General features: G+C 38.8%; 1 protein-coding gene across 1 annotated transcript; it reads right to left on the bottom strand.

Moving 5' to 3' along the window:
- Window positions 1-1,318: 1,318 nt before the first annotated feature.
- On the bottom strand, window positions 1,319-17,515 carry TRIM23 (tripartite motif containing 23). Its single transcript, XM_088528472.1, has 11 exons — window positions 17,414-17,515; window positions 17,016-17,178; window positions 9,995-10,116; window positions 9,047-9,325; window positions 8,267-8,449; window positions 7,656-7,871; window positions 6,485-6,619; window positions 3,868-3,997; window positions 3,661-3,771; window positions 2,089-2,213; window positions 1,319-1,750 (listed from the first exon to the last, which is right to left on the bottom strand). Exons 1-11 carry the CDS (start codon window positions 17,513-17,515, stop codon window positions 1,571-1,573), a joined length of 1,746 nt encoding a protein of 581 aa, XP_088384598.1. The 3' UTR covers window positions 1,319-1,570.
- Window positions 17,516-17,818: the final 303 nt, after the last annotated feature.

The following is a 17,818-nucleotide window of genomic DNA, read 5'->3' as shown; positions in this document are numbered from 1 at the left end:
GTTATCAGGTGTTTCCCAAAGGAAGAGAAACTACTGCCTCGCAGTATCTCTACACATCTGTAGACATGTAAGCCTATTTCACAAAGACATACTTGGAAGCTTAGTGTGCTTTTCAGCTGCTCTTCAAGTCATTAGACTAAGTGTAAGTCTGAAGCTGCATTTAAACACAATTTTTGGGAAATTTAACAAGAGAAAGCTATAAGCAACTGCCATTAGCGGGGAGTAGTTACTACAAGTGCTTCCTCTTGAAGGAAAGTGCAAATGTACTAAGTGACTTGTTCATACATTCCTAGCTTTGCCCAATGTTTGTTGGTCCTGTCCCCTCTCCTGCTGCACAGCAGCACATGGCTCAGGTCCTTCACTTTGCAGGAGCTGTGCCAGGAGTCTCTACACTAGGTGTGCATACCAGACAGATAAACTAACTGCAGGCAGCAGGAAAGGAGACAGCAGTAAGTCACTCCAGCCTTCTCTAAATTTAAAGAGTACTACATCTGTATTTTACAAGCTTGTGGATGAGTTACCTTTAAAAGTAGAGGCATGAGTGACAGCTCATGTAGATTCTGTTCATTCTTACTACATCTCCTAAACACAAAGTTTACATCACATTTACCATCTGCTGTTCTGGGCTATAATTATTTGCACACTGCTTTTACAACAGGTTATTTAATATTTTAAGGCGACTACCTTATTCTGGAAGCATGACCTCTACATCAAAGTAGACTGATAGAGCATAGCTGGACTGATGTTACACTATGCTGCTGCTTTAGGAATACCTTCTAAGCTTTATTGGACTTCTTGAGTCAAAACTTAAATTTCTAACTTTATCTCCAAAAACAGATTATCTCCTTAAGCAAACACAAAACACTTACACCTCAGTACCACTATAGTCTCTCCATAAATAATATAGCATGTGCACAAACCTTCCCACCACACCAAACATGCACACTAGCGAATGTCACAGCCCATTAGCACTGTGACACTCTTCTCCTTTCTCAATTCCTCCTCAATAAATGATGCTCCCTTCCTTTTTTATAAGGGAGAAGGAAGCTAATAAATAAGGTGAAGGAAATGATATCATCCTCTTGCAGCATATTCGCATGTAATACTCAATGCCAACTTCGGGTGAACCCATTTTTTAGAAAGTAGCACTATTTGACTATCCTAAAGAGCTTGAGATGAATTTTTAGGATGTTTCTTTAGAAAAATATTTCTAAATTGCTCAAATTCTCTGCTATCAATTAGCTACTGTGACCACGTCATGATTAATAGATGGAATTCCTAAGGACATATTTATCAGGGAAGAATTGGAGCAATCGAATTTCCTCAAAAAGAATTTCAAGGCACCCTTGTAACCAGCCCATCACATTACATATGAATGTATCAAATTTCAAAAACACTGTAACAACTGCACAAATTTACTGAATAAAATCTAGGATGAAAGGCTTGTATTTTCCTGTAATCACCAAATGAAGTCAAGCCCCCTCTTCAGACAGCAGGCCCATCTACAACATCCTAAATCGTGCAAACAAAACCAAGTTAACTACAACCTTAGATTGCAACTGCTGTGGAACTAAGCCACATCCAGGACACCAGCAGCCACAAGTTGCCTTGAAAGCCAGTCCAATCCTTCATAAAGTCCCGTACCACTCCGGGCATCACAACCCTGAATGTACCAGCTCCGGCCACAGCAGAGTTTGTGGAGGCTCAGCAGTTCTGTAATTTCTTCCACGGAGAGTGCACCTGCTACATCCTGCAGCGGAACCAGATACAAACTCAGTTATTCTTCTGTATTATCTCTGAGACATTTTGTTTGTAACCAATAGCTCAATTTGAGAATGGCCACAAGTCACATACATGCTTTTCAAACTGGAAGATCATACCAAACATTTAAGAATTTATTTTTTAATTATAAAGCAGAAATTGGTTGTTGAATCTTTAACAGCTTTGAGCATAAGGAAAAGTATCTACATTATATCCTTTTCACGTTCCTGTTATCTTACCTGCGACAGAGCGTTCAGAAAGCTGCAATTCGCTGTACTAGCTGAAGGCAAAAAAGCAATTGGAAGAGGAAAAAACACAGAGAAGTACCTGCTTATTGGCAAAAATCAAGAGCAAGGCATCCCGCAATTCCTTCTCCGTTAATAATTTTGCAAGTTCGCTGTGTGCTTCGCTGACTCTATCTCTATAACTGCTATCAATAACAAAAACCACCGCTAAGAAAGAAAAGAAATTAAATTTTAGACACTCAAATACAAACACTGGATTTTGCTGGCTTTCAGCTAACGTTTTTTTATTCATATTATAGTCTAAATGAAATTTTGCTGCAGACACTACAACTCAGGGGTACTGAGAAACGCCTTATGCGCCTATCATTTTCAGAAAAAATGGATTTCACCCTAAAAAGGAAAAAATTCTCAAGTTTTTGGCCTCATCTAGCATAACTAGTTAGATCTAAAAACAGATTTACCTTGTGTAAATTAATATCTTGGTTTAAACCACTTCCTGATCCATTTATGCTCAAACTCCCATATGTGTCTTCCAATTTCACTGAATTGGCTGTAAAATCTGCTGCTTCAATCAAGCCAGCCCAGTTTGTCTGCTGGTCTCAGACACGCTTGCGGGAGGACTATGCAAACCAGGAAGACTGTGGACTCATACTAACCAAGTGCTTGAGAGAGCATCAGAACATTTTACTGCCTATTAAAGTGGGTGACTGAGATGCTAAAGAAACTGCAGAGTGTGGGAAGCAGAACTAGAACACAGAATTTAAAGTCATCAGCTTCTACAATGTGCGTGTGTCAGGGGGCAGGGAGTAAAACTTTGCTACAGGGATCTATCAAGCTCGAGGTTTAGGTTTTGCCTCAGTTTTGCAGACAATTCTCCATGGCAGACACAATTCCATGTTACTGATGTTTACAGGGGAGATTTAAGAGAACAATAGAAATACCAGATGCAATTATATGTACATATATATAAAGCTAAAAAGATGTAAAATCTTAAAGTTTGCCGAGAAGGCAGAAACAGCAAACAAAATGGAATTCTTCAACTAATGTTTGTCATTATAAAGTATTTTAAGTAACTTAATTTATGAAGAACCTCTTCCTAAACTGGAAAACTACTGTGGAGCATTTACAGACGCCCAGCATATATTTCCAAGTCAGTATAATTCAGAACTATGTTTTCGTAATAAAATAATTTTACTAGTAAAATTTACACAACAATACCAAGTCAGAATTCTCTGGAAGTTTTAAGTTGCCAACTAGAGACTAGAGTATTTTCATTCAAGTGCTATTTAAAGTTGTACCTGGCAATTACCTGGCAAGCATTACTTATTGCTACAGGAACTTCTGGTATGCTGAACCTTGTCTGTTGTCAGCTAAAATCATCAGTTTAACAGATTCTATTTCTGTTTGGCTCCATGAACTGTCTGATGGATTTATAAAGAATTCAGTAGTCACTACAACTAAGTGGATTAGAATATCTCAGATCATGAATCTAGCATTTGTATGATGCTTTATAGCAATGATTTGATTTTCTGCAGTTATAAATCATTTCTAATAATAATGGTTTTAAATAAGTTAGCAATAAGCTGTATTCTGTTTTTTTTGTTTTTTTTTTTTATCTTGTATTTTAAAAGATTTAAAGCTGCATTAATCTTACCTTGCGTATTGAGATAATAATGCTTCCACAATGGCCTCAGTTTGTGCTTTCCTCCTACATCCCAAATAGTAAACTTCAAATTCTTATATTCTACTGTTTCAACATTAAAACCTAAGATAAAAATATTCAGATTTTAGTTTTATCCTCTATAAACATTAAATAACCAAATGCTCAGAAAATCATTACATTTAAGTCATTGCTACTAACCTATTGTTGGAATTGGCTGCATGAATTCATCTTGCTTTAACTTGAATAAAATAGTTGTTTTGCCAGCTCCATCCAGTCCTAAAGTGACAACCCGAATCTCCATTTTAGGTCCAATATGCACCCTGTTGTCCTGGTAAAACCAGGATACACAAAGTGAGAGCAAGGTTAGGAAACTGAATGCATTTTAGGACCCAGGACAGCTCATCACTATTTGTAAATTGATGAAATGCATGGATTCCAAAGGTGGTCACCACCACCTGACAACCATCACCAACAACAATATAAGCCACAATATCCAATTATTTCTATAGTGTATCTATAACTTCTGCACGTTTTATACATATATTTTTACAAAGCCATCCATCCACTCTCAGGCTAGTAGATCTATACTTAACAAAATTTCAAATTCTTGTATATTCTTGGCCAAAATCCCACGACAAGCTGTTCACAGCAATTAGCGATGACTCTCTGACCAGAAAATTCCCTACTGATTTTGGAACTTTTACAGCAAGTTTTGTTGCAGTATTAATGCCCCTACCCACAGAATTATTTTCAGTAGGAAGTTCCTAGCTCTGTCTCTTCACCTCAAGCCACTTGCAATCCATTAGCACAGTAGAGCAACATGATCAGCACCGACAATTAACTTTGCGTTAAAAAAAAAAGTAACCTGTTTCAGTTGGTGGCAAGAAGACAGAATGAATTTCATATTTGTAGTCAATGAATTATTTCCTCAAACTACCTGGAATACTGAATGTGATGAGGGCAAAATGACCAAGTGGCATTACTAACAAAAAGCATCAAAAATAAACCTTAAGACAAACATATGTATGTCCCAGAAATGTGTTTTTAAAGTACTTCAAAATGTTTTCATAATGAAAGAGTTGAAACCAGACTCCTGCCACATTACATTTGTTCTTCCTGCAAGATCTGGAGGTTGTGGGCATCATCGTGCTGGGCAACAATGTAAAAAGTCTGTGTTTACCCCATACAGCTTTTTATTTCTTTTTGTGTTAGAAATACTTTTTTTTTGAATACTGCAACCTATCTTGATCTAAAACCACTGTGCATCAGTGTGATGTTCAACTAAACATCCATATCCCGTGACCTGGAACACACATATAAAATCCACTTATACAGCCATTCGTAGGCCATTGTGATCCCCATCTGAGCTCTGGAGTTTCTCCCCTCCCTGCAATAGAGCAGGCAGGAAACTGCTAGAACAGTCAGCATAGCCTAAATCAATGTCTTCAAGCTACTTCAATATCCACAGGCATTTCTTGTAAAAACACCTTGAGAAATGACAAGAAATAGGGAAAACTGAAAAGAGGAAGAGAATAAAAAAGATGGAAATAGAGAAATGTAAAAAGACCTGAAAGACCTTTGTGTAGAAGGAGAGCTATTATTTTCATATCAGAAGGGAATAAAAAAGGAAAAGAGGGACTGAAGCAATTGTTTTCAGCTTTTCTTTTTTCCATGACTACTGCTATTTTTGTGAAAAGGTGTCATTTGCTTTGGCACCTTTGAAACATCAAATCTGAGCTTCACATGACTTGGTAAGAATCCCAGTCTGTCACAGGACAGAGCAATATATGCCCCATTCCTTTCCCAAGAATGCTGAAATGAGGAAAGACATTTGAAGACTTCTGAGTACCCTGAGCCAGGACCTATTTCAAATCTCCTATTGTAGCCAAGCTGGCTGCAACCTTCTCTTTCCGAATGCTCACAGATTCCTCATAGAGGTTGTCTGATGTAGATTAACAGTTTCTGGGCAGAGAAATATGTAAAGAGCAAGAACGGGGCACTCCATCATACAAGTCTCAGTCCTGTGAGATAGCACCACTCAGTTCCTTGAATATGCAAGATGCAACTCATCTTCTGCAAAAGCTGCACCTGCTGCTTCACATATGAAACAACACTTAAATGTAATCAAGGGTTGCAGACAAATGTCTCCTCCGCCCAGGTATCTCTTGCCTCTGCTAAATAGGGGAAGGAGAGGCAGAGTTGAAAATACTGCATTTATAGATCTGTTGAGTGAAGGCTTCAGCTTCTACCTGAGGCAGATAAAGCAGTAATTACATGGGAATTAAAACATACTGAAGTTACAAAATAAAGTATTTGACAGAAATTAAATTTCTCATAGCACACTGCTGAAACATGTGCATTCCTAAAGTAGGCTGAAAGACAAGATGTAGGCACTTTAGAACACTATTAATTAGTCTCAGAACAGGTAATTAAGAACAGCAATTAATGATGAATTTGGAGAACAGCTGCACAACGGAAATAATACATATTAATTCTGAATTACTTTGCTGCAGAAGGAATGGAATCCCAAAAAAAATCCTATTTTTTTCCCCAAAAGGACATGGCATGAAAGCTTCTAACAGAAAGCCATGTAGGACACAGATGTTGATAGCAATGCTAATCCACACAGAAGCATCAATTTCCTATAGGAAAAACATCAGTAGAAGTACTTACATCCTCAGTTTCATCACAGTAACAATAGATCCTCACCAAATGTTAAGACACTGTGGCTGTGACTGATGGTGCACTTTTTATGTTTAAATGACATTTGGAACTTCGTAAAATGACAGGTATGTTAGCACAAGATTAAGAATACCTTTGTAAAGGTGACAGGTATGCTAGCATCCAGCTGGATGTGATCTGCCAGTTCTGTAAATTGCTGCTGTTGTTTTTGTAATGTCTCTAGAAGTCTTGTAATTTCCTGTTTGGCCAGCACTACTCTGCAGTCATCCTAAACAGCCAAAAAAAAAAAAAGAGGATCCCCTCCCATCAATAACTTACTTCACACAATCAAAACCAAAACAAACATGGTGCCTAGAAATAAAACATTTCAAATATTCTTGTTAAGGAAACGTAACCTTTACAAAAAATGCTATTTAAATCACAAATGTAATTCTTCCTTAACACTAGCAGATTCTAAAAAGTTCTGCCATTTTTAAAAAGTATCCTTTGACCTCTAGGATTAGAGGTTAGTTCTCTAGGAATAAGATGTGTTACACTACAGAGCAATGAAATCCATGTAACATTTATATCATTTATATCATTCATAGAAACAGTTAAAATACAACAACACGTTGCAGTGAACAGCAATATAATAAAGGAAGATTAACATCCAGCACTAAAGATGGGAATGTAAAATAGTGCCAGTTAAATGTCTATTTCACTAAGTAACCAAACACTAATACTAAATAATTTTTTTAAAAGTATAATACATTTGTCAAATTCCATTCACTGCTTGCTGCACATGCTGTTAACTTTTTGCCATCAAAGTAAGTGAATAATGGATCAACCTGGTACTATAAAATAGTCACTTTTTTCCACATTTAATAAACTATTAATTATCCAGACAGTAAGGCCTACAGAGAGCTATTTAATCTGAACACGTTCTTCTTTATCAGTGTCACACAAAAAAATATTTTCAAACATTTATACTGGTCATAGTAACTGTAAAACACCTCCCATAAGTATTGTAGGGGTTTTTGCTTCAGTTTCTCTCTTTATTCCGATTCACCCCATGACTAACTAGATGTTACTCCGGAGTATTCCAGTGTACACAATCATGCTGCAGCCACAGTATTTCCAGGAATGGGAGAACTTGATACTGTTGTACTGGTCATGTCATTCGTGTATATCAAATACTCCATGGTGTATCATTTTTGTTTTAACATTATAAAAGAAACAAGAATGCAGAAAACCATCTCCTTTTTTTTTATTGTCTAAACTTACTGTTCCCCTCTCCTGCCCCATGTTATGACTTGCCAGCCTACCTGTTGTAAAGTCTTTTCACAATGAAGACAAGCTGTCGAAACCTGTGACAACAGGATGGTCATATCTTCTTGCTGCTGTCTAAGCCAAATCAACTTCTCCCTCACATGAGCATCAACAACACTCAGGGCCATTTCCTCCTGACGACAAAGGGTTTCATGAAGATCAGAAAAATAGGCTCGGACACACGAGCGAGCATTCTCCGCAGTCCCCGGCACCTACAGTATTACAGGCACGAGATCAACAGGAAATCTGATTAAGGATGGCAGCTGATACCAGAAACACAATATGTTGAATTTCATTCCAATTTCTAACTCACATTCACATACGGTTGGCTAGCATGCATTTCAAGTTTCAGTTGCACAGAGCATCTTAACAGCCCCAAGATGAAGACAACTTGCAATTATATAACACCCTACTGCATCTCTGTTTTCACAACAGACAAAAGATAGTGTGGTGGAATACAAGTTCCTCTTCCATTTATGGCCCAAAAAGCCTATGTTTGTGACATGCTTAAAGACATTAAAAAAAAAAAAAAAAAACCACACACACACCCCCACAAGCTACTAAAAGAAATACACAACACTTGCAGGAAAGAGAAGTAAAAGCATACATGTTCAGTATGGGCCATTCCAACTCCATCTTCAACTATTTGTTCTCCTCCTTCTATTTGCTGAACAATTCCAACTAATTTCCTGGAGTAATCCGAGATTTCTTCTGTGAAAGTTCTTATACAGTGGGCCATGTCTAAAATGGATGCACGAATCTGGTTTGCTTCTGGCTCCAAGACGGAATGCTATTAATTGAAAGTAATATATCAAAATTCAAAACATAAGCATCTTCCTTAATCATCTCATTTTACAAAAGTAAATAGTAAGGAGAAGGAAAAAAAGTATATGTATACCTATATATTTAAAGGAAAAGTAAACTTTTAAAACAATTTGAAAATTAAAATAGATTAACTACATTACACTGAGATTAAAAATAGCAATCTAGCAATTACACAATTCAACATGCTATTTCCCATAATCACTTGTGAAAAACAGATGGTTGGACTGTACTAGGTTGGGTAAATTTAACTATTTACTTGGTAAATAACAATTATCAGAACTGCTGACACAGCACAGTGAGGTTCAGAACTGCCTCAGATAAAGGCCCTTTCCATCTTAACATACAAATAACCACACTGTGGTCTCAGGAACAACTTTTCCTCCCTGTATTTTTACCACAGCAGTTATCTGAAATGAATGATAAAGGAATGAACAATATGAAGTTACTTCCAAAAAGATCCATCAAACATCTATCCTCTTTCCCGATTTCCTGCACTTAAATTTTAAGTATTATTTACGTAAGCTACCGGATGACACAACAACAAACACGTCTTAAGCAGTACCTTATGACCTTGATGCTTCCCATATTCCTTGCAGACGCAGCACATAAGGGGACTACCCTGGCAGCCCTCTTCCAAGCAAACAAACTCAATTGCATGCACTTGGTGCTGGGAGCACATGGTCTTCTCGTGAGGCTTGTCAGCAAGGGGCACTCGCCTGTGCTTCGCCAGGGTCTTGGTCGAGTGTGTAAGCTGGGAGCAGTCCGCACACAGGTGAGTGGCACACACTGTGCAGTACACAGATGCCACATGGGCTTCATCTTCGTCACAACGGACAATACACTAACAGCAGGAAAAAAGGAAAAAACTGAAATTGTTCTCCAATTCCAGTAACTGGGAAAAATCATAAAAGTTATCACCAACATACACCTAACAAGTAGGCTTTTCTTAAAAGCTGAATGCTAATAAACATTTAGAACACTTCCAAAGCTTGCTTTTAATTTTTCATCAAATTCAAAAAAAAAAAAAAAGTTTGCTTTACAGTAAACTCCAAAGATTTCTTCCAGAAGGGTCCAGAGATTCCACTGATCCAAACTTCAGTAGAAGTTTTGAGGGTAAAGTAGGCAAGCTCTAGGCACTACCTTTTATATATACACATAATAGAAAGAAATTGTAGGGTTACATACTCAGAAAACATTCATAGGCAAGTAGATCCTTAAGACAAAAATCTGCTCCTAGAATGGCAATACACAATACTCTCTTCATAGTAGTTGCTAATACCAAGATAACTAAATGAGCCAGTTTTAATAATTAAATATTTCCTATCACATGATGTAGTCATATCAAATGACTGCAGAAAAGCAACACTCGGGAAAGACTTTCTTTCAAATGTTTAGGAAGAACTTCACATTTTATATGGAATTGGAGTTCATTTTTGTTACGCTAAGAACAGAATCTTCACATCTAAATATATATTTCAAGCAGAGTATTAACTTTTATTTCAATTAGTACCTCTCCAGATAAGCCAATAGCTTCCTCTGTTGTCCCACACTGCCCAGCAGGTCCATTCTGCAGTCGTTCCAACAGTTCCAACAAAGCAAAGTTCTTCTTCAAGCCCCAGACACCAGAATCTCCTATTTTTAAGGAAGTAGATTAAGTGGGAGAAAATTAAAAAATTCCAAGCAAATACTGTTACGAGAGGCTCTGCAAACCACAAGATTCCGAAAATCTAATACCAAAGACAGAAAACTGGAATAAGCCTTAGCTACTGCTCTATCTATAGAAGTTCACATTACCTTTCCATTCTTTACCTTTTCTTCTTTCCACACGTAACTATTTAATATTTACGCAAGTTTTCCCTACTAAAGGGCTACCCCGATTACTCCTAAGTTCACAAAAAAAAAAAAAAAGCCACTTGTAAAATAATCTTCAACATCAACATCCTACCAGAGCCTGTAAGGAATATGTTAAAATATATATGTCAATGTAAGTAAGTAAGCTATACATCTTTAATGGATTTGAGGAACCTATGTACTGCGAACATTTCTACTGTGCCAACAGTCGCTATGGAGAACTCGCACTGACAAACTTTGCATTCCCTAAGCACAAGATGCAACACCTACAGTAGATTTCAGCCTAGTAAAAACCAGAATAAAAGCTAAAGAATATTTAGAAAGGTAGATTTCACAGAGAATACATATAGTGAAAAAGAAATCTCATACTCCTTAGAAGAAAGCAGTAGTCCATGTCTAATTCATCCTCGTTTCTGAATTTCAAAGCACATGAAGCTACTTGATGAGAATTAAAAAAAATAAAACGGAATTCCATAGCAATGATTGCTACTAAACATTATAGACATAGGCCATTTCACATATGTACAAGAACTTTTAACACTCAAATGATTGGTTTCCTTGTCTTTAAATTTAAAAAAACCAAAACAAACAACAAAAAAAAACCCACCCTTTTGCAGGGTAAAAAGTCCCTCAAAGATGTGTTTGAGTACTGGCTGGGTTTTTAATCATTTTCTTAGCCTGTGTACAGAAAACATCTAGGCCCTTTCTCTCAGAGTGCATGCTTGCTATACATAAGAAAAAAAATATATAAAGAAAATGTGCTCAGCTCTGCAGAGAAAGACCTGGGTCTCATAGTGGACAATGAGGTGACCATGAGGCAGCAGTGTGCCCTTGTGGCCAAGAAGGCCAATGGAATCCTGGAGTGCATTAAGAAGAGCATCTCCAGCAGGTCGAGGGAGGTGATCCTGCCCCTCTACTCAGCCCTGGTGAGGTCACATCTGGAGTATTGTGTCCAGTTCTGGGCTCCACAGTACAAGAGGGATGTGGAGCTGCTGGAGAGAGTCCAGCGCAGGGCCACAAGGATGATCAGGGGCCTGGAACATCTGCCCTATGAGGAGAGGCTGAGGGAGCTGGGCCTGTTCAGCCTGGAGAAGAGAAGGCTGAGAGGGGACCTGATCAGTGTCTATAAGTACCTCAAGGGAGGCAGTGAGGAGGATGGTGCTGGCCTCTTTTCACTGGTGGCCACTGACAGAACTAGAGGTAATGGCCACAAACTGAAGCACCAAAAGTTCCACAGGAACTTAAGGAAAAATTTCTTAACAGTGAGGGTGACAGAGCACTGGAACAGGCTGCCCAGAGAGGTTGTGGAGTCTCCTTCTCTGGAGATCTTCCAAACCCGCTTGGACGCAGTCCTGTGCCACGTGCTCTAGGTGACCCTGCGTGTGCAGGGGGGTTGGACTAGATGATCTCTAGAGGTCCCTTCCAAGCTTAAGCATTCTATGATATGATATGATTCTATGATAAAGAAAAGTTATTTTAATAACTTTTTTAATTTATAAAATTTATAAATAGTTACAGTTTTATATATATATAGATAGTTAGCTATAAAATAATTATTTTAGTAAGTTATTTTAATAACTTTATATTTAAAAATATAAAGAAAAATTAGAATGCTGACCAAGTATTTCCTCAAAAGCGGCAAGCCTGCCATCTTCAAGGACGGAGCATACAGAACCTGATGTCTTCCTGAATTTAAAAGGCTGAAAGAGTTACATTCAATTAACTCCAACAGGCCAACAACTATTGCTAAATGACAACTAATTTTTGAAAATAAAGAAGGATTAATTATAGGCAGACAATCTGAGAATTCAGAGGATGTGTTTTTATGGACCTTAGCATTGACGTTATCTGGAGTTTCTAGAATGAGTGTCACAGTTCAGGAGCAGGCCATCTTTTGAAGTTGTCCAAACAATACGCCTACCTCTGTATATTTTGGAGCCAGTTTAAGACACAAGTAATAGCAACAAGGTCATTCAGAAACGGCACCTACACATGCCAACCCAGCTGCAGGCTGCAATTAGTAATTTGTGACTCTTAATTTGCAAGAGACATATAATAAAATGTATAAGCTCTTCCTCCAGTCTTATGATCAGCTCAAAGGACTTCTTTGCTCTCTCCGTAGGGATTCTGTTACGACCAGTCCACCAAAATTCATGAATCACTCCACACTACACCACCAAACATTCTGTTTTTCCATAAATTATCAGTTAACCCATACATGTTTAGGAGTTTTCATCACAAATTTTCCATGACTCTTGAAGTCCTATCCAGGAAAGCAAGTTCAATAAGTTAATTATATCCAAAATTACTAGTATATTCCAGTTTATCCCAATGGAAATTATTTATTATTCTAAGCTTCATCTAAATGCTTTAATCAACAATTTTTTTGTGCACAAAAAAAAGAGCTTTAATGGGGTTTTTTTGTTTGTTTTTTAAAGAGATTTAGCCTTCGTCTCAGGATCAGCATTCCTCATGTCACAGAGAAAGGAAACCATCTCAGTTTACAAGTTGAATAAATATGGGATACAATATGATACACATTTTTGGAATGTAATTGTTAAAGTTTGTAAGCGAGACTTGAATTTTGCCAACTCTGCATCTAGATGACTGACCCTAACTCCCAGGAAGGAAGATATAGAAACCAGGCTAGGCAGCTCCCTTCTACAGCTTTCAGGGCAGCACAAACCCACAGCAGCATGACTCTGTGCACAAGCTTCAGTTACTACAGCACAAAAGACACACACCAAAAAATAATGCCAAGTGGTACTGCCTCTCTCCCAAAAACTTTCTTTTTATTATATGCACAGATTTGGTAACACAACTACACATCATCTGCACACTTGATTTTGGGCAAAGATTGAAGAACAATCAAAGCTTACATGAATGCTTCTTAGTTATTAACCTGGTAAATTATAATTTATAATCAGTAAGCATCCTGTTATACACGCATTGCCATATAGAGGGTCATATCTCATTTCAATGGTAACTACCATTAAGTTAATGTATTTAAGAAAGGCACTTTCTTAAAGTGTGTTTATTGCACACTGAAAGTGTGCAAATAGATTTGTTTAATCTTTGTAGACTCCAGTTCAAATTCTGCTTAAGTCACAAGTACAGAAGAGCCCACTGAGCTCAACCTTGCACCCAGAGGGAATGTTTGCGCCCATTACAAAACCGCTACAAAATCTGACTGTTTCTCTACTTAAATAGGGCCAAGATGAAAAGCAGAAGCATGTGAGCCAGAAATGTGAGCACAACAGAGCTGTGTCATGACATTAAGGCCAACTGTCTTTTTCAAAATGTCATTTTCAAAAGTGTTTCACTTGTCTGGGAAAAGACTACAAGTTACATGAAATAAGGTATGAAAAGCACCTTGCGTCTAAACAACTGAACAGAGAAAAGACAGTAAAAAGCACATCATCTTGCATGATGTTTTGACATTTTACCTTAGCACTATCAAAAACACATGAGATATAAAAAAATATTAATGGGGTGTGTTCCACAAAGGCCGTCAAAGCTTACAGATGCCCGTTAAACATATTCTAATGATAATAACCAGTAGAGAATAGTTTCAGCTTTATAACATTTTTTGCTGGCAGGGAGCAGGGACGAAGACAAACACACAAAAAAACAAACCACTATTCAAGGCTGCCTTAGAGGAGCTGCTCTGCCAAAGTGAAAACCCTCAGTTTCCAAAGCTGCTACATGTAGCAATAACCTTTTCTATGTGCTGCCTGCTGTAAGTATTTTGAGAGAAACTTGCCTACCCTGCAGAAAGGGGAGAAGGGAAACCTGGTAACAAGACATGATTCATCCTCTTCTCCCTAACCGGAATACTTCAAGTAAAGATTTACAAGATGAACCTCCTCTAAAGACATTGTTTTACTGGAATATACTACTTAAGACAACATCATACAGATTTTATGACTTTCAAAGTTTGAGAACACCGCAATTAAAGAAAAGCTTTGCCACTACCTCTTTTTTTATCCTCCACTGAAGAATCCTAATCCAGTTGAACATAACCATTAGATAGCTCACATACCTTCAATATTTACATATCCATTTATAATTTTCCATCAGAAGATTAGTCATAAAGCAAGCTCATTAAAGAACACTCCAAGAATTACATTTTGTCTACTCTGCAAAGCAAAACTGATTGGGCAGACTTCACCCCTACCTATCCATTATGAAATATTTTCTCTAAAAGCAATGTTTTATCAGCAATTAGATTTTTCACTAAACAAGTTAACAAAGTATTCTCGGGTTTCACCTGCAAGTCCTGTATTTCTAGGAGTCCGAATTATTTCCTTCCTGTCTTCCCATTTCTATACATGTATAGAAAAAACAAGCCAGCAAAGTCAAAGGAAGTGCTTCCACACATACCCTCAAGTTTACCTTTTGGAAAGTTTCTAAGATTCTTCTTAAAAATTAGCTGTGTATAGCATTAAATGATTTAATGATAAGACCAAAGGAAAAGGAGCAAGTTTACCTGCTGAATTGAAAAGGTTATCAACTAGGAGCAGCTTACAAAAGAATCTCTTGTTATTGCTCTGGCATTTTTGTTCAATCCAGGTAGCTTTATGCTATGATTACACAGCTTTTCCTTCAACAAAAAAGTCTCCTCATACTAATCCTATAATCTAGATAGAAATTTTAAGTAGTTGCTGAGTCCAGCTCATTAAAAACAAAAAAACAATTACAGGAATCAGGAAAATGGAGCTGGTTTCCTCACAGGGTGCCATTCAAATGAGGTGAGAGAAAATCCTTATAAAAAGGCCTAGAGTTGCCTTACTTTTCACCCAGCTCTATTCCTCATCCAAACAGAGTCACAATCTCCAGGGACTTAAATAACACCAAGTATTGGGTGATAAAAAGACACATAGACATAAAGGAGGGGCCATAACAAGATGTACTCAAAAAACATCCCATTTCTATATGCTGGATACAATAATTTTTAAATGTACCTGCTGTGATTTGCAGGGGCTATAACCTCTTGGCCCAAAGGACTAAGCAGAACACCTTTATTCACAGACACAGTTTTAGCTTCAAGCTCTTTTGCTGGTTTTCCACTTAATAGCTTTTTTGAGCAACTAGTTCTAGATCCTAGACCTACAAGCTAGTTTTAAAACATAAAAGCTGTTTTTCTCCTCCAAACTTTCTCAGGCCTCAGAATCTTCCTGGGAATGTTCAGGTCTGGGATGTTACTAAACATTCCACTTTTTCTTCCACCAGAAGTACCTCAGAAGATACACTGGATGTTTTGATAAAAGCTTTGATCTTGTTAAATCTGCATGATACAGAAGCTAACTATAACATACTATCAGAGGGCTGCTGCAAAAGAGTGCACAACTGAAGGAAAAAAAAGAAAAAGAAGGAAGAAGAAATGGCAAATTTCCTACTATGCAGTAAAAGAAGTCAGCTTTTAGCTGACAAGGCTGACAAGGCAACAGTCCTACACAGAAGAGTTGCACAAGAGCAGCTGGGTTAAGCTCCTTCTGAAAGGGCATTTCAAGAAACCTCTCACAGCTGTGCAGTCACAGCTAAAAGGTAAAACAACCGTTACTGCCCTGGCCACATTTTTACATTAGCAATCATTTGACACTCACACTATCTCCTCCCCCTGCCAATGCTCTTTTCATACAAGACCGATATTTCTCTTTCTGACTCCAGTTTCCATGAAAGCTTGCCAGCAACTGTCCCAATATTATTCTCAGTTTGGTCTATACTCTAACAGATTCTCCTTTCTGCACAAGGCAAATGCTTATTCAAGCTAACCTGGTATTCGGACTTTTCTTTCATGGATTTCTGCTTTAGAAGTTTCCCTCTTGGAGAATTCTTCCAACTTTTTTTCCCTGTGCTATGCAGAGCTAGTGCAACCAATTGTGTTAACAAATTCTCCTTGGTACAAATTCTTCTGGTAAGTGTTTTCTGTATAACCATATGTTGAATCAGCAATTTCTTTTCTGAAGAAATTATAAGAATCTGTCATCTGTTGCCTAGAACAAACTCCCACTCATGGATAAAAGCTGGGTCTTAGTCTTTCAAATATTCTCTGGAAACACTTCTACTGGAAAGAAATTCCCGTTGATAACTGCCTGATAGTTGCAAGCTATTTCATACAAAGAAGTATTATGCAATTTAAAAACAGCTTTGCTACCACTAGCCTCTCCCTTTCAAACAATTCTTCATTAATGCAGACAAATCTGCTTCACTAAAGAAACTACTGATTTCATGGCCTGTTTTGCATTCAAACCGACAGGAACCCAACAGCCATTCACCAATTTAAACACTAGTTTAAAATAGACTAGTCTTATGCTTTTTTGAAGATACCTATTTTATTAATGTTTTACAGGATTAAGAACTTCTCTGGAACAAATGAATTCATTACTTGAAAATATTGCACAAGAACAATCCACTTCACACACCTATACTATTGATTCCTGCACCCTTACCATCTATTCACCTACATCATTCATCATTTAGTCCTGCTCCTTTTTCCTCTACCTTCCCCTTTTCATGGGTTTAGGGCAAAATCAAAGGCATGAGTTACAAAGGTTGTGACTGCATAAAATACAGTTTACTAGCTCACAAAGCTAAATCAACTTCTGTGTATTTCCCCTTCCCCAGTTACTGAGACTTCTTTTAAAAAAAAAAAAAGTTTTAGAACTACATTTTCTTACCTAGTTCAGTAACTTGTCGATCAAAAGGACAACGAACTGCTCTACCATGAAGGGGGAGTCGGGTCAGGCAGTCATGGCAGACTGTGTGGCCACACAAAAGCAAACGGGGAACTTTGTCACCTTGCAAAGAAAACACATCTTCGCAGACTCCACACTCGAGAACCTGTAATTCAAAAACAGACTGTATTTGGTGCCAAGTTGATAGAAAAGTCAAGCTTCCTGGGAGAGCCACTGTAATACAATAACGTATTTTATAAGATATCCTGCAGCGCTGCCGTGGCCACCCCAAAGCTCTCCTGGGCCGACATCGACACCCGCGCCCGCTCACGGCGCTCCTGCAGCGGTCTCGCTCCCCTCTCCCGCTGCCGCGCGCGGGACGGAAGTGCGGCGCTCTTCACCTTCACGGCGGCGCCCACCGGCCCCCGGCCGCTGCCGCCGGGCCCCCGAGCGGCGTCCGGCCCGGCGCCGGCCCCGGCCCTGTTCACACCGAGCGCCGCCATCTTCGGGAAGGCGCAGTCCCGCGCCGGCCGGCAGGCGCGGCAGGGGCACCTGCGCATGCGCCCCCGCTTCGCCCCTGCGCCCCGCCCCGGGAACGGCGGTTCCCGTGGTGCCGCGCGGCGCCGCCCCGCCAGGACCTCGCGAGAACGGCGCGTCCCAGCATGCACTGTGCCGGTTCCCGGCAGCAGCCGCGCAATGCATTCTGGGTGCCGTAGTTCCTTCCTCCGGCGCCGGGCGGCGGCGCGGTGCACCCTGGGACGGTCGGGCCAGGCTCCCCAGCGTCGCCGCTCTGCGTCCGGCGGCCG

Source organism: Tinamus guttatus, unplaced genomic scaffold (assembly GCF_059628265.1).
Source record: "Tinamus guttatus ecotype Peru unplaced genomic scaffold, ASM5962826v1 Tinamus_guttatus_pri_ptg000309l, whole genome shotgun sequence".
Taxonomy (NCBI): Eukaryota; Metazoa; Chordata; class Aves; order Tinamiformes; family Tinamidae; genus Tinamus; species Tinamus guttatus.
This window is presented reverse-complemented; position numbering and strand designations above follow the sequence as displayed.